At 40.2% G+C, this 24,875-nt stretch overlaps 2 protein-coding genes across 12 annotated transcripts in view; one reads left to right on the forward strand and one right to left on the reverse strand.

Annotated features, from left to right (window-relative positions):
* The window catches only part of GGACT (gamma-glutamylamine cyclotransferase), a 51,411-nt gene that overhangs the window by 21,657 nt on the left and 4,879 nt on the right, over positions 1-24,875 (forward strand). For 2 of the 10 annotated variants that reach the window (XR_014155569.1, XR_014155571.1), the window contains exon 4: positions 22,519-22,675. The exons of 2 other annotated variants lie outside the window; for them this stretch is intronic. The gene's annotated coding sequence lies outside the window, so the exon portion shown is untranslated. Of the gene's footprint in view, positions 1-7,162; positions 8,234-16,588; positions 16,715-21,681; positions 21,785-22,518; positions 22,676-24,875 lie in introns of those variants that run through there. 6 more of the 10 variants (XR_014155573.1, XR_014155574.1, XR_014155565.1 and 3 more) reach the window with 5 other exon arrangements.
* Positions 1-24,875, reverse strand: part of PCCA (propionyl-CoA carboxylase subunit alpha) — a 240,178-nt gene that overhangs the window by 1,232 nt on the left and 214,071 nt on the right. For both annotated transcript variants that reach the window (XM_081858120.1, XM_081858119.1), the window contains exons 22-23: positions 17,014-17,154; positions 1,483-1,560 (exon numbers count right to left, since the gene is read on the reverse strand). In XM_081858120.1, coding sequence (XP_081714246.1) covers positions 1,483-1,560; positions 17,014-17,154 — 219 coding nt within the window. The remainder of the gene's footprint in view (positions 1-1,482; positions 1,561-17,013; positions 17,155-24,875) is intronic.

Genomic DNA, 24,875 nt, shown 5'->3' on the forward strand with positions numbered 1-24,875 from the left:
AGTGCAGGTGCCGTTCCCACAGCAAGCAGTTAAAGGAGCCCCAACGCTCTGCCTGCTCGCACCGGGGATGTCTCGGTTGGGGAGGGGGAACCTTCCTGATCCCCAGCTGAGCTGCGCAAACAAGCTACATTATCCCAGCCCACAAGCGCCTGGGTGAAACCACCTCAGCTCTCATGCAGCTTGTTTTTTCAGCATCACGGTATATCACCAAACCCAGGACTGGTGATATACCACGATGTTGAAAAGCTGGTATCGCCCAGCCCTAATACACACACTAGACAAAAACAAACCCAGGCCTCTTATAAATTGTCTACCAGGAACTGTTTTGTACCAAATAATGTATTTTCACAAATGTTCTGTAAACAAGAACTACTGACATTTATCTATACGTGAGTATCGCCCTGTCTGAGTATTCAGTGTCTATGCGCAATCACAGTCATGTGAGGAACAGCAGGGGCACACTGCCAAGCCCTATTCCTTCTGGCACATCCTCATCTGCCTTTTTTCATTCCTCCATGAGTTGAAGAATCAAATGCTGAAGTGGGCTGCCTCCTGTACTTAGGGAGGCTCCTTGTGTTGTTTAGAATCCTGATTACAAATAGACACTGAATGCCTCAATACGGCTTAAAAATGGGACTTGCACTGTGCCTGGTAATTTAGAAAAAGCAAAAGCAGAGATGACACCTCCTAAGTATTTTGCAATATCCTAACAACCTAAATAACCTTGTGACTACCTCCACATACCCACTGGGATGAAGCACTTTTAAAAGCTTGGCACGTGAAGGGGCAGTGAACTGTTTGTTTTAAAAAGAAGCACTGCTTGTGTGTAAAGTTTTGGCCATATGCTCTGCATTGTGGTCCTAAAGTCTATTTGTGCATGACATGTTTTGGGACTGCCTAGCTCAGGGGTCAGCAACCTTTTTCAGCTGTGGGCTGGTCCACCATCCCTCAGACCATGTGGTGGGCCGGACTATATTTTGGGGGGAAATATGAACGAATTTCTATGCCAGTTCATAACCCAGAGATGCATTTTAAATAAAAGGACACATTCTACTCATGTAAAAACACGCTGATTCCCAGACCGTCCACAGGCCGGATTGAGAAGGCGATTGGGCCACTTCTGGCCCCCGGACCTTAGGTTGCCTACCTCTGGCCTAGCTGAACAATTAGTGAAATTACAAAGGCACAGATTCTGATTTCTAGGGCCACAATCCAGCACAAGCACCCTGGACCCAAAGTGCATCTACTGTAACTCTATTGGATTGTAGCCTAGGCCAAATCGGAACAGAAAGGCTGCAGCCAAGACAAATAATTCTGAACATTTGATAAACATTTGTGAATTCAAAGTGTGTGCGTCACCACACAGTTACAGAACAGTGCAATAAGGTTCAAGATTGATGCCAATAATAAAATCTATTTTCAAAAATAAAGCTTGTGGTCAACTTGACAAGTTACTTAAAACATCTAGTAGTCTGGACATACCTTGCCAGTTTTAGCAGCAACCAAACTGTTCTGCATTTTCATAGCTTCAATCACACAGACCTCCTGACCTTCTGCAACCTGGTAAAAGCAAAAAAAGATGACATTAAAATGCTAATGTTATTATAACCTTAAAGTCAACAGGAAAATTAACACAGAAACATCTTTAAACAAAGAAAAAAAGACAATTCTTATCCCATGTGTAGATCCTTTCTTAAGTCACCTTCAGACTCTAATGCTGATATGCACCATATGATGTACTCTGGTCTGATAGAAACTTGAGTTCAGATCCTACAGATACTCAATTCTTGAAGAGGCTTTAACCATCATTTAATTCCCACTGTATAAAGAATATGGATTCTGACTCAACAAGGCTATGCATGCAGTACAGAAAACTGCAAACACAGGAAAAATGTGCATTTTTTGAGGCTGGCTAGAGAATTCACCTTCCCAAGAATCTCAGCTTACAAGTCAAAGCAAAGCAAAACAAAATACATGTTTTAGTCCTTGTAAAGAAAGGATCAGCAATTGCATGCACTTTCCAAATTGCAGCAATTTCCAAAGTAAGAGAAGTGTTCACTTGGATTACTAGTCCTCAAAGAGCCCTGTGGAATTCCTTGTCTCTTCATTATTAAGAAAAGCAGACATTTGCAGACCAGATGCAAGTCTTATGGAATCAAAATACCACCACCCAGTCTCATATTCATTCAGAGTGGCACTCTCACTTTCTGTTTCTGCCTAGTTGAACTCTTAACAAACTGTTCACATGCTCAAGGTAACCAGTGGATCCATTGTGTACCTCCATGGATTATTTTTTTAAGCCCAAAAAAGTTGATCATGTGAGATAAGCACATCCTATGCCAATTAGGCAAGCTACCTCTGTCTGATAAATACACAGCTTTACAGGAAGTTGGGAAATTATTATTATTACATTTATTACCGTATTTTGCGCCCCATAGGACGCACCGGCCCATAGGACGCACCTAGTTTTTTTGGGGGGAAATAAAGAAAAAAAAATTATTTCCCCCCAAGGTGCGGGGCTGGAAGAAGCAGGTCGGGGAACAGCGGGAAGGCGCGCTCCACCTCCCCACTGTCCCCCGAGCTGGTGGGGCTGGCAATGGGGAGAAGTGCACTGAGCCCAGGACTGGAGGCAGCTCTGTGCAGCCATCGGGAGCCGGGCGGGACTTCGCGCCCCGCTCCCGATGGCCGCGCAGAGCCGCGCTGAGCCCGGGACTGCAGGCAGCTCTGCGCAGCCATCAGGAGCCGGGCGGGACTTCGCGCCCTGCTCCCGATGACCGCGCAGAGCTGCGCTGAGCCCGAGACTGCAGGCAGCTCTGCGCAACCCTCGAAGCCGGTCTCCCGAGGGTTGCGCAGAGCTTCCTGAAGCCTGGACAGCGAGAGGGCTCGGTGCACACCGACCCCTCTCGCTCTCCAGGCTTCAGCGAAAGCCTGCATTCGCCCCATAGGACGCACACACATTTCCCCTTCATTTTTGGAGGGGAAAATGTGCGTCCTATAGGGCGAAAAATACAGTAGTTTTATCTTGCCCAAGGCAACTCAAGAGCAACTTACAACCAAAAAATCTAGCCAGTTTGCATTGCATGAAGTAGCTCTCTGTCCTTGGGTCATTTTTCCCTCAAACATCACAATTTAAGTGTGACTTTCCTTACTTCATATCTGAAGTAACATGCTTCAGAGCCCACAATGAAAGATCATTTCCACTAGAGACTATACTATTTCCAAACCAGCGATGGGAGCAGTTTGAGATTCTTCCTATACATGGTCTGAAATACTAGTTACATGAACTAATACTTTCAAGATTATACTACCCACATATGCAATTTTGTCACTGGAAACACCATATTAAATAACAAAAGTTGAACAGATCTACTGCATGCATAAGTGTATTTGTCACACAGACTTCATATCTCCCATAAAACATCTGCTAAATGTTCAAGTACTTGTTCTGTGTTGCCCCTCCAAAAGAACCTCATTTCTTTCATCCTGTCTTGACACCTACATACATTACCACCTCCATGTAATAAGCATCAATTACATCAGGAGTCAACAACCTTGTTAGGGCGAGGTCACGATTTCAAAAGAGAGAGACTGTGGTGGGCATCACATGTGTGTGGTAGCTCTCCACTCCCCATGGGGTAACACCCAGGCCCTGATTAGGTTTGAAAAAATGAGCTTCTATAGGCTAAAGAAGGCTTCTTTTAAGCCTAATCTGAGCAAGGGGATGGGACCCTGTGGGCACCAGGGAAGGTCTCTCTGTGGGCAAAGGTGCCACACTGGCAATCCATGCATTGCACTGTGTGTACATGAAATAAACTGTGCAGAGAGGAGCCACAATCCACAGCCTTCCTACGGAAAACACACACTGCAATTTTATTGAAAAGTAAGATGTAAAGTTATATAAAGGAATACAGCTTGTTTCTCAAGGCTGTTGCTCAAAAGTGCTTGTTCCACGTCAGCAAGAGAACAATAGACTGAATCACATTGCTTCTTTGTTGACCTGGAATGAACTATCCACAGCTGTTGGGACTTAACTGGGACACTGTAAGAGAGAAGTGGCCTCTTCACATATAACAGATTTCCACACACACTTCCTATATATTCACGCCTGTGACCCTTGCCACATCCCAATTCCAGCACCCTCAACCACTCAAGTCTCCTATTTTACATCCTCACTTGCTTTCCCTTATGTCTGGGCACCCTCGCAGAATACTGATGGCTGAAACTCATTCCTCAAAGCCCATTTTCTTTGTGCAGCTTTTGGCTGCACATCTTAGCCCACATCTCAAACCCCAAATAAAACTGCAGTTAATCTCATGCTGCCCCTGGCCTCCTCAAGTCAGCTATGCAGTCACGTGTGATTGGTGCACACACACCACTACCAGTTTTTTCATCGCATATACATTAAATAGGAAGCGCTACACACTTTTCGCCTCCTTGTCTTCATAGGAACCTAAGAGGAACTTGCTGGATCAGGCCAAGGACCTATCTAGTTCAGCATCCTGTTCTCACAGGACTAGGTGCCTGTGGGAAGCTGGCAAGATGAACATGAGCACAACAGCAGTCATCGCACACCTGTGATTCCCCACAACTGGTATTCAGAGGCATTATGCCTCTGACTGTGGAGGCAGAACGTAGCCATTGTGGCTAGTGGCTGTCGTCCAATAATCTATAAAAGCCACCCAAGTTGGTGGCCATCACTGTGCTGCATAAAGAAGTTCATGGCATGTTATGAGAGACAGTCCTAAATGGATAGGACAATGTTGAGTACGAAATTTGCCGTGCAAAAAGGAGAGACCATAGAATAGTCTCATTCAACATGTTGACTTAACCCAGGTACAATATGAAAGCACGTCACTGTTCCCATCTCCTATGGTAACATAGGTACTTTTTTCCTTAAGGGGATGCCACACAGCTCAGATGACAAAAACATGTCGGGATCAATCACAGGAAAGTGAATTTCTTCCATTACAAAAGGGAGCTAAGATTTGAGTACAGTGGTACCTTGGGTTAAGAACTTAATTTGTTCTGGAGCTCTGTTCTTAACCTGAAACAGTTCTTAACCTGAGATACCACTTTAGCTAATGGGGCCTCCCGCTGCTGCCGCACTGCCAGAACGCAATTTCTGTTCTCATCCTGAAGCAAAGTTCTTAACCCGAAGTACTATTTCTGGGTTAGCAGAGTCTGTAACCTGAAGCGTCTGTAACTTGAAGCTTCTGTAACCTGAGGTACCACTGTAGTTTATTTCCATCCTGAGCTACAAAACAAGAGATACGTGCAAGTACATTAGAGCGAATGTGTCGTATCAGGCTTAACACTGCACTGATACATGACTTGTGCACATAGCATTAGTGGTACTAGGTTAACTGATGAACAAGAGAAGCATTCCGGCATAAAAATTCCATTAATGTGCAAATACTGCCCTTTCACTATTTGGAGTAGGCCTACTGTTCCCAAACTTTCTCAGAAAACTGTCCGAAAGCTCAGGAGTTCCCCTAAGTTCTCCGAAAGCTTCAAAACACTGGACCAAAGGGATCTCCCTATCCATCTTACATCCTTCCCAGCCTTTGCTGTCAGAGGTCTCCCTTTGCCTCCCACTCTCAGAAATATTCCGTGCTCTAGAAGTGGGCTTTGCAAGATGAGTTTGATTTATCTCGTCATTGTTGAAGGTTTCCTAAATGAGAAAAGCCTCCAGTTGCCAAATTCTAAACCATCTATGTTAAGTGCTTCAAATCTATCAGCATGTTCTAAACTGCAAACTGTGTGCATGCTTGATGCAAACGTAATACATTTTACATATAAAGGGGGCCAACAACATAATTTTCTGGGCCTGTTAAAAAACATATACTCAACCTCCTGCTCCCACCCACAGCAACAATTTCCTAAAGATTCAACAACCCCACATTTTTAAAAAAAATTACACAGAGGGTTGTCTGATGGGTTCCTTCTATGAACCTCTAACTTCGTTCCGTATGTACCCCTTCTCTATCCAAACACGTACTCCCCAAAGGTAACTGGGAATAGTATTCTTTAGCGAAGACTTACGCAACAAACCCTTACAAGAAAACTAACTTATGCTAGTTCTCTGTCTTAGGTGAAAACTTTTATTTCCATAGATACTCGATGTTTAAATACTGTGGCATTATGTCTAATAATAGCCAATTTATTTAAAACGGCTTTAGGAGAAAGTGTCACTTAAGCACCCACATTAATAATTGTTCTTTATGTCAATCCTTAATGTATCCTCCCCCACTGTGTTGCAAAACAGCAAATCCTAAAATTAGTCGCCAATATATCTCCCTTTCCTCTTTCATTCATTCTCTTGGGCTTTGTTCAGTTTCTTTCACTGCATAATTGTGTGTATCTTTTTGCCTGCCTGTATTATTTAAGCCGGAAAATGAATATCTTCGAGATCTCTAAAATATCCTCTTTCCTCATTTAAGGATTAAGTTAGGCTTTTTAAAAAATTTCAATAACTTTTCTACACTTCTAAAGATACTGACCTGGAAAAAAGCAGAAAAATCACACTGTACAGGACAGTTTGCAGTAATCAAAAATAGTTATTATTTAAAATTCTCTTTATACTTTTAATCATGGCTTCAGTGGTGACCTCAAATGGGGGCAGGGGAAAATCAAATAAAATCCACAGAATTCTTACTCATCTGAGGCCATTGTAATTGATTTCATCGTTAAATTCTCTAAAAACACAAAACAAAATGCAGAGGTTCATTAAAACGGCTTTTCAGAAGAAAGAAAATTGAAACTGCTGGGATTAAAATTAATATGAAAATAAATAATATTTAATTTCATTGTTCATTGACTAGGAACGAAACTGCATTTCATTCCAAAAACAAAGTGTAACACACCAAGTACACAATGGCTTCCTGCATCAAAATTCTCAACATTTCCATTTGAAAATAATTTCAAAAAGAAAAACAGAAAAATAGGAAAGAAAAATAGGAATTAGAGAACAAAAATTGGAGTTGGTGGTAACCATCTGTTTAGATAACAAACTTTAGAACTTGTACAGTCTTGAAAGTTATAGGCAATGTAATAATGAATGTCATGTCAGGGCTCCTTGGCAAAATGGAGGAACTTTTAAATCTATTTTCACTATGCACAAGAAAGTAACAGGAATATTAATTGTTCGCCTGTTTATATTGAGAGGTACAATGAAGAGAGCTCCAGTCTGAGGGCAGGGCCTAAGAAGAGATCTTTGTGGGTCCAGTCCACTCCCTTAAGACTTTTGTGAATCAACTGATAAAGACTTAATGATTGTGACAGGATGTCTTCAATGTTAGGCTTACAAAACAGTCACAAGCCCTGCAAGTCTTTCTGATAAACCCAATAGGCACTGATGTATTTCTCCACTCTGTCTAATTGGTGTAAAGTTTGCAGATCTGAGTCTCATATCTTTCACCCAGCTTGCTGCGTCCTCTCCTTTGACACCGGGTCAAGGTTCACATTCGCATCCGATTATCAAAGTGGCAGTCATTAAGCAAGCAGCCTGCCTTGCACCAAAATGAGTTTGCTTGAAGGAAAAGAAAGCTCGGCCCATTTACTCAGCAGATTTTAGCATTTTAAGGAGGCCCAAATGTCACACAGTATTGCTACGTTCTGAAGAGTTTCAGACATCTCCAGCTGATGATTAATTGTGAGTGATGGGAAATAAAATCCAGTAAAGCCAGCTGCTTGCCATGGTCGGCAAAATTACTATAATGGATATAGGCTGCCAATTTTCCAGTTTTACTGGCAAGTCTTCCAAGTGTAATTAAGGGAAGTTATAAATGATATGGAAATCTATCAAGTCCCATTTATTTTCAGAGGACTTTTCCCCCAGGGACTTTTATCTTCAAGCTTATAGTTTGCTTTGTTGTGCTAATGATTTCAACCACTTCTTATTTCTGTTTAAGCCCTCAATATCCCACCATAAGAAGTTAGAACCACTTCTTTCACAAAGATTTAAAGAAACAGAAACCTCTTAAGGCCATTTGCTCCCCCCCCTCCTTTCTTTTTAAGTTGGGACCTTGTTTGCTTTGTGGAAACTCCATTTCCAAATGCTGCATCTTTCCTGCAACAACCTTGAAGAAATGGCCAAGATTTTGAGAGAAGGAGATTGATTCACCCACTCCTTAGAAAAGAAATAAAATGCCGGCCTTGTGAAAAGGGCCCTTTGATGCTAGGCATTTAGCAGAGGGTGGTGTTCCTCACTAATGTCGTTTGATTTGGAATAAAAGCATGAAAATGATGTGCAAGGGCCTAAAATTGGAGAGGTAAAGGATGAGTGCACCGTATTCCATTTCTCAATTTCATCCTTCAGAACCACAAAATGGGGGGTTATACAGTTACTGGATGAGATTTACGGTAACAGCTGTGGTCCTCCCACACAAGGGAAGACCTTCTAATGGGGTAAGGTCTGTTTTGAACAGACGGGGAGTTACAAAACAAGGTTCCCTATTAAGGATGAGCTCTAATATCCCTGGATAAAGAACACAAGAGCAATAGTCAGATTGCCTTTAAGAAACCCTAAACCCTACATTTTGTTCCTTCCAAGACACACACACACAAAAAAAACCTGGAGCTATTTTAGAAAGTGCAAACTGTTCATAAATGACAGGATGCAAATGCAAGAGAAATTTTCCCCCTACTACTCTCTAGCCACTATAAAGAATGCACAGGAAACTGTGCCAGTGGCATATGGCTTTCTACTGTGCTAAACATTCATACAAAAGACAGGTTCATCAGTCATTGGCGTATCTGGGTAAAAAAAAAATAAAAAATTAGCTCCTGATGGATGTTATTTAGAGCTTACCTGCTGCTAATACATTACCAGGGCTGGAAACCCACATGACATTGGAACGGCAGACCATGAAATACAGCACGTGCAAGAACATACCATGTTTGCCAGCTTATCCAAAATAATAAATAAGCTATTTAAACCCCGTGCCTAGCACTGGGCCCGCTGCAAGGAACCCTGGGTCAGTCCTACACAGGCCAATTAATGCACAGCATCTGCTGCACAGAAGCAGCGCACGAAGCACTTCCGAATGATTTCAGCAATTAAAAGAAAACTGTTTCCTGCCTGTTCCGACAGCAACTGTTTCAATGCAAGAGTGAGCATCAAATCATTGTGTGCAGCTGAAAAAATTAAGCCTCTTTTTATGGTGGGGGGAGGAGGAGGAAGGGGGAGCATGGAGATTTCTTACGGTATAGGATCCTTCTTTTGTTGCCCTACATTGTGTTTTTCTGCCAAATTAGACAGAAGGCTCCCAGGACTTGCAAGGCCCTCTACTGTATCACCTTCTGGTGCACTGGGGCTCCCTAAAAAGCTGGATCAATATCAGCCCTGCTGACTTGTCTGCAAAAGTGAAAACCCTTCCATTACATTTTTTTAAAGAGACCTTTATTATTTTCGAACACAGGTGCTTGAAAAGGATATATTTGAAAAACTCACAGAGATGAAGGCGAGGGAGAAGTATCACACACAACTTTATGGGGGGGGGGGAGCCAAAACAATTGGGGCAACAATTGGAAGAGACCTTGCATCGCTGAGCCAGTCAAAAGCACAGTTAGAATCTTATTTTAGCACCACCCTCTTTTTGAACTCAAAGGAAAGTGCACCGAGAGGAAAGTCCCCAATATCTATATACACTTGTACTTGGTTGTGTTGCAAGCGGTGACAATAGACTGTCAATACTCAACTACTGATAAGGCATAATTCTTGCAAAAATTAAGACAGACAAGGTCATTCCAACTGTGTCAAACAGGCCCACACGAGACATCCTGAGCTAGACAAGGAAAAGAGGGTGGGGGTTGAAGATAACACAATTTTAAAAGTCTCAACCCCATGCGTTAAGCATCGTGCATTTTATACATTTATATCCCCATCCTCCCTCCAAGCAGCTCAGCTGTTTTGTCTTACTGGTGCCCTTCAAGGTTCTCCCTATCTCTCTGACTTGTTGGCATCAGACACCTATGTAGAAAACAAAATCAAGAGGATTCAGCCGTGACTGAATTCCTTGACATTGTCCAAATCTGTGTAAAATAATTAGTGCCATTTCCCCCTTCCATCCAAATTAAATTCTGAAACAGGAGCTACAGAGTTGAAAATATAATTAGCAGCAATTAACAGTGCTTGACAGACGATTATTAAACTTTTTACGCCACACTCCTTCAAAGAATGAATTTCGGTAGAGCGCATCCTAGATTTTCTGACCCTTGATTAATCAAAGGTCAGTGACGTTCCCCTGACAGCAATAAGAACCAATCATTGTACCCCCACTTATCCAAAACACAAGTGCTCCCAGAGGTTCTAGAAATGTCTAGATGTCCCTTTACAGTGATGGACTAGCTTGACAGTCCTGTTTTAGGAATATTGCGAGTCATCACTGACTACTGAGGAATGTTGATAAGTTTTGTGGGGGTAGCAAAGACCTACTTGTATCAAACTACGCCCTTATGTATTCAGATATAAGTTATATTAAATGCTGCTACTAATAATAATAATAATAATAATTTATAATAATATTTCTTTCACCACCACACATTTCAGCTGTGGATAAAAATGCATAAATAAATGTTAACTCCAGCAAATGAAGTAGAAAAACTGTCTGAAGTCTCATTCATATATATATATGCAGGTTTTGGTGTCCTCAGGTGTCTTCCCGTGTAAAAGTTGGGGTGTCTAGGCGACGTTTCGACGAGGTCTCACTCGTCATCTTCAGGCTGGTGCTTTCGGCTTCTTGTTACTGGAACAGAGCAGGATCTCAGTGTTTGAGTTCCTATAAATACTGTAGAGGGGGTGTGGTGTATAGCCTCCAATGTTCTGGGCAGAGAGGAAGTTCCCAGGCTAGTGTGCCTTTTCTTCTTTTGTTCCTTAATTACTTAAGTAATTAAGGAACAAAAGAAGAAAAGGCACACTAGCCTGGGAACTTCCTCTCTGCCCAGAACATTGGAGGCTATACACCACACCCCCTCTACAGTATTTATAGGAACTCAAACACTGAGATCCTGCTCTGTTCCAGTAACAAGAAGCCGAAAGCACCAGCCTGAAGATGACGAGTGAGACCTCGTCGAAACGTCGCCTAGACACCCCAACTTTTACACGGGAAGACACCCGAGGACACCAAAACCTGCATTCCTGTACCCGTGAAAATCTACGAAAGCAAATATATATATATATATATATATATATATATATATATATATATATATATAATGACCCCCCCCAAATAGGTATCAAAATAGGCAGTTCCTCATTCCAATTTCTTCACATAAGCATCACTCCCCACCTTTTTTTTTCTTTTTTTTGTTGTTGTTGTTGTTGTTGTTAAGTGTCAGGGTGGCTAGGAGTTTAGGTGGTTTTGGTTTTTTTAGTTCTGCATAAAGTTAACACCAGCTGACTAGAATTTCATTTGAATTGCTAGCTCTTCCAGAGCATAAAACTACATCAGAGTAAAAGAGAAACTTCTGGGTTACTTACATGAAAATGACAAGTGCCTCTAATCAATATTTGGTGTCCATTAAATTATATCATAAAACTATGTATAAGGCTTTTTTTTTTAAGTGCAGCTTAATTAACCGTTCCATTCCTATGCCTTCCCTTGCTTTCATTGTTTTACAAAGCACTGCTAATTACCAAAGGCCACGAGAATTTATTTCAGACTTTTAAGAGCTGAACAGCCAGCAAGGCATTAAAAGAAAAAGGGAAGCGGTTACAAGCAACAAGTAGTATATTAAAAATATAAGCTTACATTTTACAAGAAATCAGTCGCCTGTGGTGTGCTTAGTGAAGTGAGGGAAAAAGAGAGGATTGTAAGGTGTTTTTCGGTTTGCTGCGTCTGAGCATTTTGAAAGACAAAACAATGGCTGGACATTATCTGTAATCTCAGCAAGACATTTTTCCTAGTCTTTTTAAATTGAGTGTTATGGAGCAGAATCTTGTTGGTCTAAAATTAAATATGTCTGAAACCATAAACCTACTATTTGACGAGTAAAGTATTTCATTTCTTCTTTGACGTAACAGAACAAATTTCCATGTCCTATTTTGTATAAGAGGCTGCTACTGCACACTGTTCAAGCTTGCTAAACACTTTATTCAAGCCTTTTCAGAATTAAAATTTATCTCTGAAATAGTGCAATTCTTATTTTGAAACCTCATGTCGTATATCACACCCTCTCGATAATACTGAAGGGTTTTCATACACGTTTAAATAAATAAGTGCACAGAGGCAGACTTTTCAAATGCAAATTAGAATTAAATAAAATAAAAACACTACATTCAAGAGTTCTTTCAAGTTCACATTATAAATTATTTTTCTAGCACATATATAAAAATACATTTGGATAATCGACTCCGTTAAAAAAGTTTTGGATTTCATTTATTTTTACAGTAGTTCTGCAAAATTACTAACACTGTGCAATTATCGATTACAGTTTGCTTACTGAAGAAAAGCAAATTTTGATCCAGAAAAACCTATCTGTATTTCCAGAAAGCCATTGAGATGCTTTATTGAAATATACAAAGAAATAAAGCAGAATTAGGTGGAAAGCAGCTAAAGAGATCCCTTCACACAATCCGCACTTCCGTTTCACTCCTGACATTTCATTCAGTGCTCCCAAGCATTCTATTTGCACATGTGCAAAGGGGCTTTTTGCCTGACCTTTAGCTTTCGCCCCTCCCTGCCGCCATGACATATTACAAAGCAGCTTTTGAAACTCGAGAATATTTTCAAAGCCACCTGCAATGAAGAGGGAAGGCCTCAAGGTTGGGGGAAGTCCAGTGCAGACACACCTTGCCATAAGCTTGGACTGAATATGGCTGTAATATTGTATCCTGCTACTCTGAAATAGTAATGAAGTTTATAAATTTATTCCGACACCACAATAGCCGCAATAGCCAGGATTCAAAGAACTAGGTATCAAGGAAGCTTTTGAATGTTTTTTTGCAAACCATATTGGAAGGGGAGATTCAAAAACTTTGAAATTCAGTGGGGTTGGGGGGGGCAGCATTGAGGTGACGCCAGAAGAGGACATCCTGTGACTCCAGGAATTGGGTCCACGCTGCTTAGCCACCCATCCTTTGCATAACTTCAGTGAAGAAGCCTATTCTCCAGTAGCTGCTCATTCATTCATTCATTTATTAAATCTTATAACGCCCTTCACCCACAGATCTCAGGGCAGTTCACAACATAAAATCACAATGCAAAAACCACAAAAAACATAGTAAAAATAAGAACAACAACAATCCAATAATCCCCCCCCTCCAACAACACATTTAAGAGGGCACTGGATGTCAATCAGCCCAAGGCCTGGTTGAAGAGGAATGTTTTCTCCTGGCACCGCAGGGTGTATAATGAAGGTACCAGCCAACATGTGACCTCTGGGTATTGTTGTACTAGAAATCCCACTAGCCACAGCCAACATAACCAATGGTCAGGGATAATGAAATTTACAATCCAGCAACATCTGGAGGACCACATGTTGCCCATCCCTGCTGTAGATAGTCCATGTGAATGTATGAATATGTTGTGAACTGCCCTAAAAAGTGGCATACAAATTCAATGAAAAAATAAAAATGAAATAAATAGATGTGTGGGTGGCAAGGGGCAGAGTCAGCAATGTTGTCTCACTCTTTGGTAATCACATAATGCCTCCTGATTCATGTGTGAAGGGAGCGAAATTTAAACGTTCTTCTGAGTGCACCCAAAGTAGCTTTATTGATCCCAATCTTTATGTGGCAGTAAATTCCACTTTTTTCAGTAAAATGTATGTAATGTCTACATGCTGTCTGTAAACTGGGTACCTAAGTTGAAATGATCTCAGTAAGACCTACCCATGTGTAATTTTGGGCAGAATTATGGTCCTTCAAATAAACAAATTTATCATGCTAGTGGCCCCCATGTATGGCCCCCAAATTTCTCAGAAATAAACTTGAAGAACCCCCTTCCCAAAAGGGCTGAGCTGTGAAGTTCATCACAATTGACCCATCTTTGGAAGCTTTTTCATTGTTGCTAAGCAAGCAATTTTTTAATGGGACTTGGAAAAATGAAGAATAACAAAAGCATATACACAGAATTTGGCAAAATAGAGAACAATTCTCACACACATTTCAGACAAACACCACAAAAGGCAATAAAAAAATGCAAGCCATCAGAAAGCAAATGCAAGCACACTATACCTCCCAACGGCCTAAAAACCTGGATGGATTCAAACAAAAATGACTACTCAACCTTTGCATCCCTACCCTGGTATCATATTATAATGGCAGTGTTTCATTATTTTACTGCATTTTTGAAAACAGAAGCCTCCTTGTAAGACACTCTATAGTAATGCGCTAACTCCCAAAATATTACCATGAAATAACATTTACCAATGGTCACAAACATAAAATTTATGGAAGAGCTACTCATTAGTTTTAGCATAACATTCAGCTGAAAACTTTTTTTGTCATTTCCCAGTAATATTGTTTCACGCCTCATTATATTATTAGCTGGTAAATACTCTAGAATATAAAAAGGGTACTTAAGTACTCCTTAGTCTGTCTGAAAAGTAGAGGGGGGGGGACACAAATTCAGGACACATTCAAACAGTGGAATAAAAAAGACTAGTATATAAGAGTTCCCATCCGTTGTTCTCCGAGGCTTTGAACAGCTACAATGAATGATCCTTGTCCTGATGGACAGCCAAAACATGTAAGCTGAATCGCGCCATCTCGCCGCTTATTCAGTCTGGATAGCTGATACAACCTCATCTCCTTTCAAAAAAACTTTTTGACACCAGTCCTGGAAAGGAAGGATTTACGCTAAACTCCCTTTCAGCGCCACAAACGTGTTTTTGCAATTAAAGCTGCCCAATTACCATTGACAAGTCCAAGTCGGCAGAACATAAGGCCTGTGCTGTTCAAATGCTCTGCCTCTCGGCGCCTCCAGCAAAAACCCACAGGCAGGGAGAAGGGGCGGCAGGGAAAGGGGAGGGAGAAGCAAGAAAGAAATCTCTCCTCATTATTTAACAACTTGTTTGGTATTGCACCGCACTTCTTTGGGAATGTTTGATTGTATGGGAAGAATGTTTTCCCCATTTCAATTTCCTGGCTGGAGGCCCATCCTCTCATGGTTTTGCTTCTTCATGTACACAAAATATACACAAGACTGATACATAAAAGGATACTTCATAGCATCCTATTTTTCCCCAATTCACTTTAATGTCAGCAGAACAAGGCATTTTGGATAAAAATGGATGGGAGATTTTGTCCTGAAAAATATCCTGCCGCCACACGCAAACACACACACACAGCGTCACTCTTTTCCATTGTACTGCACGGAGGAATGACAGAATTCACACTCCTTGTGACAAGAAGAAAATGGCAGTAAGCAGACAGTTTTCTAACCTGCCACTCAGTCGATCTGAAAATCAGGAATTGTCAGTGACCATACCTGGTCGTTGTATGTGATCGACTATGTCGTTTGATATGACACTTCTTATAAAACTCTTCCACATAGCATGAGAAAGGGCATCTAAAGATTTAAACAGGCAAAATGTTTCACAGATGACTCACTCAGCTAAGCTCATGAGTAAAAAATCCTGTCCTCCCCCCTTTCAGAAGTAGTTTTTCTAACACTTAACAATGTTCTTGGGTTTGCAATTTCAAGGTAAACATCTTCCAGTCTTGAGTGCAATTTATGTTTGCTTGTTTTTAGTAAGCTCAGCTTCGTCTTCTGTTTAAATGTAAAATATGTTTAAAATGGCATCCCAGTGGAACCTTTTCTCTTTTTTAATTTTTTTTTTAAAAAAACTACAGCAGAGAGTACATCTCAAAAAGAGGCCAAGGTAGTTTACTGGCTACATTTTTGGAGAATCGGAATTAGTTCAATGCTAAACAGCATTCATTATCTATTCATAATTTATCCCATTTTTTAATAGCTCAAAAAGAACTGTCCGTGTTTTCTAAATGCATACATAAATATGTACATATGTATGCACACAGACACAAAATAGTTTTTCTTAAAACACAGCAAAAACATGGAATATGGAAATAGAATATTAAATTAGAAAGATAATATTAAGCATGACATGCATGATGCATAGAGCATATAAAATCATCTCAGTTCATAGGTCTCATATTGATCCTTTGGATATGAAGGCATATTAAGAAACAGATCCATCATCTGCCAAGTATTATACAGACCTACCTCAATGCACCTTTCTCCAGTCTTTCTCCAGCAACTTTACTTACTCTTTCTGCCCATAGATGCAAATATTAAGGCTCCAATTTTTACTTCACTGATTACGCAAGCAGGGGTCAACTGTAATCGGTGCAACTGAGAATTAAGCAGCACACCTTCATTTTTATTTCAACTCTTTTGGTTCTGGTGCATTTCTATAAAACTGAATGAATAATTAAAGATGACCTTTCTTGTGCTAACATAAAATTATAGCATAATATTAAAGTTAAAGTCAAGAGGATGCATGTGTTTATATTATGACTAGCAGCAGCTAGCAACTGAAAGGCTTGGAGTCAGGTCAGACAGGGGGGGAAAGTGTTTATCACGATGAATGTACCGGTAATTTTTTTTTCCTTGTCAATATCTAGGACAATATGCCTTTAAAATGAATTGATCATAAAGGTTGCCTTCATCCCTGTAGTGATTTCAGCTGAGTTCCCCCACATCCAAATCAAGTTCCATGCACATTCCCTATATACAGCAGTATCCCTAAAGTAAGTTGACCTGTTTTTTCAAGAGTAACCAGAGCGTGGGAAACTTGATATATTACATTGCAGCAAGCTAAGTTTGCAAACGAGTAGCCACATGACAGGAAACCAAAACCAGCGTGGCTCCCTTACGAGTATAGATGTAGGATACTCATGTTTGTAAACATGTACTTGCCACATTCACAAGTGCACATACCGAAACATCTTCAGGCAAGACCAAAAAAGAAGTGTGCAAATTGTCCCTGATTCTCCAGTGAGGAATATTCTTAACTGGAACAGATACAAAGGGCAAGGAATGATCTTACCATGTCTCCAGGCTTTACAGAAACTGCCACCACTGCTCCAGGCATGGGCGATCTCAGGATGCTGGAGGTATCTTCCACCACTTTCTCTGGCATGTGCTTGCTGAGTTCCGCAGCAAGCTTGGTCAGGATACGTAACTTGTACTTGGGGCAGGAGAGAACAGAATGAAGATAAATGTCACAAAAGCAAATAATTTTTATTTTATTTTATTTATTAGATTTATATACCACCCTTCATCAAAAGATATCAGGGCGGTTCACAAGGTAGTATCAAACAAGTGTCAAACCGTAAATTTATTAACTAATCAAAGAGGTACAAAATATATATAGTCATTTATAGGGACATGTTTCTATCTAGCATATGCTGTATATGTGGTTTGGAAATGGACAGGACTTTCTTTTTCCTACGTATTGAAAACAATATGTGTGGAGGAAATTAACCTATTTTGTAAAAAAAAAAAAATCAGTTAAAAGCACTGATGTGCTATCTGTAAGATGAAAAATAAGGCTTACACTTCTAAAAGGAGAACACTTTGTTTAAATCCTTATGCTTTAATATTTATATTTTATTAAAGATCTTATGAAGTACAATCCAGCATTTGCTTGCAACCTAGCCTTGAATTGGCACATCGCAAACTATATTTTTACAGATGTTCACCAACTGGAAATATTTTGTAATTTCTCTACCTACCCACACCCTCCTCCCTCTACAATGCATAAGTTACTATCTAAAATAGATGTGAGATTTTAATAATACCAGTTATGTGGCTGACTTTTTGAAAGCGGCTTGGAAACAAATCTCTCCACCTGCTGCCTATCATGCTTTGAAACTATAGCGATGTAAAACGTGGGGATAAATTGATGGAATCAATTCCAAATAAATACCGCAGTAAGAGAACAAAACTCAACCAGGTAAATAGCCGCACTTGAATACATTAAACACAATGAATTATGGGTTTGATCTTTCTCTACACATGAGTGGCAACAACAACAGAAGGGCCACACAGTCCCCCTCCCCCACTTTCCAGTCCAGGCTTTTTTCTATGAAGTCCACAGGATTCTGAGAATCCAAGCTTCCATTTTAAAAAGAAGCACCGAAAAATAGCAAAAGTAGACACTATCTTGAATAAGTAACAGTCGGGGGGGGGGGAGAATCCAGTGTAATTTGCAAAGTTGTTTGTTTCTGGGTGTTTTTTGTTTGTTTGTTTGTTTTTTTGCTAATTTACCCCCAAACTACCAGCAAAACACTATTTTAAAAGTGGAGGGGGGTGATTAAAATTATTATTAGCTTTTAGAAGCTATTTTTACTCAGCATATCAACAAAAGCTTTTTCACATCAGGTTTCTTTGGTTTTGTTTTAATCAGAAAATATTGTTCATGCTCTGCAGCCACATCAGTTTTCTTTGGTTTGGCATAAGGCTTACCCAAGAGCAGAGACACTGCACTCGGAAATCCAGCAGATGGCAGCAGGTCTCTGTGAGAAATTTGTTCCTCTTTGACCATCAATGGACAAAAGAGGAACAAACATGCTCCTATCACTAGTTTAACCAGCTGTGTTGATAATAAATGTTACAGTTAGAATTGCACTTATGATAATCTAATTTGCATCCAGATCAGCCAGCAGCAGTATGTCAGCTTTTGGATCTTTTAAAATTGAACTTTCACTATTAAAGCAGAATTCTTAGCACTTTGCAGCTTATCGTGCAAATACTGTCAAATCATGTTACCAGCTTTGGTAACCTATGGCAGTGTAGTTTAAACATAGGAGCTTCAGGGAGTTTTCTACACTGATCCATCTGCTGTGGAATTCCTGCACGCTGGCGATGGTTCTGGGATGGGCTTTAGTGCACATGATCAAAGCAAATCAAACTGACTTTTTGTACATGTGTAAGTATATCAATATGTGTAACTATCATGTGCATTTTTCTGCCTGACTTTAAGATACTGCCTCTTTCAAATACTAAAGCCTAGCAGTATAAACACCTTAGAAGCTGCACAATCATCAAGTACAAGTTGCGGTTCCTGCGCTGCAGGGGGCTGGACTAAATGATCCTTGGGGTACTTTCCAACTCTATAATTCTATGATACAAGAGGGGAAAGGGGCAAACCATCTTTAAGACAACATGTCCATCTTTTCCCCAATTTACTCAATACAGAACACCGGGGTTCTGAAGAGTTTAGTTAAAAAACAACCACCAAGTTATGGTGAACAAGAAGGCAATATAAACGAAGTCAACTTAGACTGCCTTTTGTTCTTCAACTGAATGGACTGAAGTTTCATTCACTTTTTGATTGCCTAAATATTAGAATATCCAGTGTGAAGGTAAATGGGAGTTAATAATGAGAGGTCAAGTATCCTAGCCATTTTGAACACAATCAACCAGGAACTTGCCTGGAATCAGACCTACTTAAATTAAATGGTAGCTGTAGATCCATGCTCCCAATTGGTTCCTGTTCATTTCAGCGAAACTTCTACACATCTTCCTAAATCAGTGATACACTGCTTTTCTAATCTGATCAAGGCTATATATTGCATTCACAAGGAGAGAGAAAAAGTTAACACCCGGGGCTGCAAGGCTCTAGAACCAATCCAGAAAATACAGCTTCTTACAGAGAATGTAGGACAAGATACACCTAACAAACCCCATCAGCGGAAGCCCTGCACAAGGACTTTCACTTGTGCAATGGAGCTTTTCCTCCTCCCCTGCCTTTGTTCTCCCCAAATTTCCTCTGTGGGTCAGGAGACAACCCCCCCCCCAATAGCATGCAGGGGAAGGGAGGAGAGAATATTCAATCTGGCAAGGTAGTGTGGTTGTGCAGATGGAACGTTTGTAACAGTGCAATGTTGATATATACCCCACAGTATAGGCCAGGCGTATCCAAAGTCCGTTTCGGGGGCCTAATCCGGCCCCTGTGGCAGGTTATTTCCTGGGGTAAAATCTAGGGGGGGGGAGCTCAGCAACTTTGATTCCCCCCCAAAAAAGGTCAACAACTTTGGTTGCCCCTCACACATGTTCACTTCATCAAACCTGGCCCTCTTTGAAAAAAGTTTGGACACCCTTAATATAGGCTCTTTGGGGTATAAAGCAAAGCAACAATAGCTTTACACAGAAATAACATGTGAATACACTAAGCTGAGCAACCAGGTGGCTGCAAGCATGTTGGGTCTGATGTTTTATCATGTTTTTAATATTTTGTTGGGAGCTGCCCAGAGTGGCTGGGGAAACCCAGCCAGATGAGCAGAATAAATAATAAATTATGATGATGATGATGATGATCCAAAGAAATGGACAAAGCCTTTCCAACAGAGTTTACTGGTACCACATCATAATTAAGTGTCAATATGTGCTTTCCTCATATACGATTGCTGTCATTTGGAAAAGGAGATGGTCACTGCTCGAGCCTGCAGGAAAATTTATTAACACTGTTTGAACGTTGTAAAATGATCACTGACCTGCAGGGAAAGAAACATTTCGCTCACCCCCTCCACACACCAAACCAAACAACTAGTGGTTGGGCTAGTTTAAAATTAGTGCAGTGATTCCTCCTTTCCTGCCTCAAGGTAGCTTTGAAAAAAAGTTGTACACTAGGATCTCCCAAGGCAGACAGCTAGGGTGCTTCCAGATGGGAGCTTAATGTAAGCAGCAAGTTTTCTTTTCTTTTTTAAAGCTGGTTGGGTTTTCCCTGGAAAGGGTAAATGCAGATAAGGTTGTGATGGGGATATGGGTGGGGATTTTGATAGCTACAATGTTGTGTTGATGCTGCAAAAAAACTTGCATGCATGAGGACCACTGATCCTACAATAAACACCCTAGTCCCAGAAACATATTTGGGGTGTGTCCAGTACTAGTGAAAACCAAAGGGGCCTGAACTACCTAGACTGCTATCAAAATTTGGCTCAAGTAGCCCACCATATTGTTTTCCAATGGTATTTTAACTATTCCCATCTTCAGGCTCACAACAGACATTGTTCTGTAAGCTGTGGTTTATGGGTTTTTTAAAAAGGGTTATTGGGTTCCTATTATAAATGGCCCAAATGGCTACACTCTGGAATCTTTCTTTCAGCCAAAAAAAGACAACAGCCTTGTTATATGTTTGCAACTAAGGATTTTGATGTGTTTTGATGGCAAATGTTACCAGAAGAATTTCTATAACCAGTGACAGGCCAAATAGCAACATCTTTTGCATGTTTCTTTGCTCTTGTCTGTGTGTTCTGCCATCAAGACGTACAAGTGTCTGCTGGTTTTTAAAGGACATGATCCTTCAGTGAAATTACAGGGCAAATAAAAGCTTTTGCTTCTATTAAAATTCATCTGAGTCACATGGCAAGGCAGAAAAAGCTATCTGGGTATACATTCTGCTGTCAATCTAATAAACATTCTGTGCAGAGGGTCTATTTATCAAAAGATAAATTGTAGTTAAAAGTCCTTAATTAAACCTATGGGGGAATATAATTACATCAAATTGCACAGTTTCAGTATTCATAGCAAATAACTTCTACACATACTTTTGAAAATAAAATTAAATAAAAACTTGAATCTTAGGAGGAAATAAATAATGGTCCTTCTCCAGATTGACAATAGATATTCCAATTTTTTTGGCTATGTATTGTGAATGGTACAATCAGCTTCTGCTTAGATTCAGAGAGATTTATGTTTTTACAATGCCCAGGTTCAGAATCAAATTTCATGTCTTTTCAAAACAGTCAAGCTTGTGGCCCTGTGAATAGTTCAAGTTTTCCAAATTACTCTACAATCAAGAGGAGGCTCTACAGGTAGAGGTAGAATTAGCAAGTAAACTGTCCCAATTGTTGTGCAATAAAAGCGTTCTTCTCTTCATCACCCATCACAGGCCGTTCCAAGCATTCCACTTTTACTATTTTAATATTTTCCTATCTTCTAGATTCCTTTCTCTGCAGGACTCCTGCTTTGCTTGGAATGAGATGTGAGAGTCAGTAAGCCAAATGCTTTCAAATGCAGGCCTTTGTTATTGATGAGCTGTTCCCTTTCCTTTTGTATTTGTTTATTGTTCTTTAAGTCTGTTGGGGGGGGGAGAACTGAGCTATTGTAATCAAAAAGTTAAAAAAAAAAAAAAAGCAAACTTCTCCGGAAAGGTCCTTTGGGAGCACAGTTGAGAACAAATGACCCCTGTGAACATAGGATGGCGAAGTAATACAGAAAAGGGATCCCTTTTTATAAGTTCTGATGGAAGCTTCCCCCCTCCAAAAAACATTCCTTTGTAAAATAGTTTCTCAACATTGAGAAACAGCCTGACCAAGGGGTGCCTGCGAGCTGCAGAACACACACCAAGGATGTTATCATGTGGACTGGTTTGATGAGAAGCGTAAAGCACTTTGGAAGAGCAAAACAACTGAACAATGCCTGGCTCAGAAACAAAGATGACTGGAAGCTTACAAATATCACCAAATTGCCATCATTCCGTTTTTACTATAACTGGAAAGTGACAAAGCTTTACATAAATAAAATGGAGGCTTTTTTCTTTGTGAAGGTGAGTGGCTGTGTAAGGAATCACAGAGTTAGAAGGGACCCTGAGGATCATCTAGTCCAACCCCCTTGCAATGCAGGAATATGGGGAGTGAACCTGCAACCTCGCTGTTATCAGCACCACACTCTAACCAACTGAGCTATCAAAGCAATTGCAGAAGGTAAGACCAGTAAGGTCTGCCAAAAGCAGACTACCTCTCTAAACCTTAAATGAAGCACATCCTATAATATTGCAGATGCCAAATTTGCCAATCACAATCCACTTGATAAAAAAAAAATTGTATCTGAGACTCTAAGATCCCCATGGTTTTAAACAAAAATATTTTCCAGCCCAACTTTGGGTGCCAGGGACTGTACCAGAAACCTTTTGTAAGAAAACTATCTGCTCTATATCACAATTATACATTATATGCATAACACCACAGACAGTAGTTTTAGCAGCTTCCTGCTAAAACTATTGCCTATGCTTCTTGGGGTAGTTGTATTAGTCTGTTGCACTAAAAATAAGAATAATTTTAAAAAGTCAACTAGCACATTAAGACTAAGGGTTGGGATTAGGGTTAGCATAAGGCAGGCATAGGCAAACTCAGCCCTCCAGATGTTTTGGGACTACAACTCCCATCATCCCTAGCTAACAGGACCAGTGGTCAGGGATGATGGGAACTGTAGTCCCAAAACAGCTGGAAGGCTGAGTTTGCCTATGCCTGGCATAAGGGCTGAATCCAATGAAGTGATTGTACATGTGGAATGATCTGTGGCTCCCCAGTCTGTTATGGAAGGCTGGGAAAATCTTCAGAACAGATTTGGAGGTGCAAGAGGAAGAGATGAAAGGGGTCATTCTGTTGCATGAGCAGAACTTGTCCCACCTTTGCAATGGCTTTGTTGGATACAGCCCTAACGTATTTCATTGTAGCATAATCTTTCATAGGCAAGAGTCTTCTTCAAGAGATTCATGTTCCTCTTAAAGCTAAAGCAATAGAGTAGAACTTCTTAATTAGTTCCGATGCAACTGCTCCAGGCTTGCGTCTCTTTTTGAAATTCCTTTACCTGCGACCTGAGGATAACAATCAATGTATCTAGTCCATAAAATGTTGTGCACCAATGAATATGTTAGCCCACAATGTTTTTAATGTGTAACAAGATTATTTGTGTTACAACTGTTTAAGCAATGTAAGTCCAGAGATAAACTCCACCTTGATAATTTTTTAATGTTTTAAAAACAAGTTTTTTTGAGTGGTCAGTGTTTAAAGTCCCAAGTTGCATTCATCTTGCAGTATAAAGTGGAATATCTTTTGTGGATCCATAGATTTATTTATTTTTCTATTTCATAAGCTCTTTAAGTAACAACAAATGGATGACAATTGCAAGTACATTAAGGCAAGCATGAGTTTTTTTGTTTTGTTTACTAACAACATGCAAAAGAAGCATTACAAATTAGATCATTCACTTGGGCAGAAGCAAACAACATGGTGCTCTCCTGATGGCTATGCTAGCTGGGGCTGATGGGAGAGGAGTCCAAGAAAACCTGAATAGCACCATGCTAGCTACTCCTGCTCTAGGTGAAAACTGAAATTTATCCCTATGCAAAGGATCCTAATTTGCAAAGGAAAAAATTCCAATTCAAAACTTTCAGGAAAGCCATATCATTCCAAGTGACACCCATTCTTACTGGCTCAAAATACTCATAGGCATCATAAATGTATTGATTCGCTGCCACCTGGGCACTGAAATTAGTGCATTAACTCTGTAATCTTCATCATCCTTACTCAGAAGTTCCTCTAAATTCAGTGCAACTTACTAAGTGCATCTTTAATAAGGGTGCTTGCTTATGTCTAAAGTTTAAATTCTCATAGAGCATGAGATCTCTTTATACATCAAAGTTCTCCTCATATATTGGGTTAAAAACAGTCAATTGTCTCCCATCCCTCAGCATTATGGACTCTGGAAACATTTTTGGGGGGAAATTTCTGTGATCATGGCAGTTTAAGAAATGTACTGCTTAGTCAACAAATTCGAGTTTGACTTTTATAATGGAGTTCCCAGTTCCTACATTATTAGCATGTCTCTGGTAGACAAATGAGTTGTAGTGCAGTTGTGCCACAATAATCCCTGGTTTAAGTGGGAGAAACAAATCCCTTATGTAATAAAAAAAAACACCCCGTGGCAATACAAAAGGGATTCCTAAAAACTGAATATTTAATGGATGAGGGATAGAAAGGAGAATGTCACCACTTCTCTAGTACAGGTCCTAGCAACACAAACTTAATTAAAATAGCAATTAATGTTGCTCACACTTCCCACCTTTAAATCCACCATGTAATATATAACACTCTAGTGGGGAAAAACTCCCCAATAAAGATT

This window comes from Podarcis erhardii (genome assembly GCF_964252035.2).
Source record: "Podarcis erhardii genome assembly, chromosome: 4".
Classification (NCBI taxonomy): domain Eukaryota; kingdom Metazoa; phylum Chordata; class Lepidosauria; order Squamata; family Lacertidae; genus Podarcis; species Podarcis erhardii.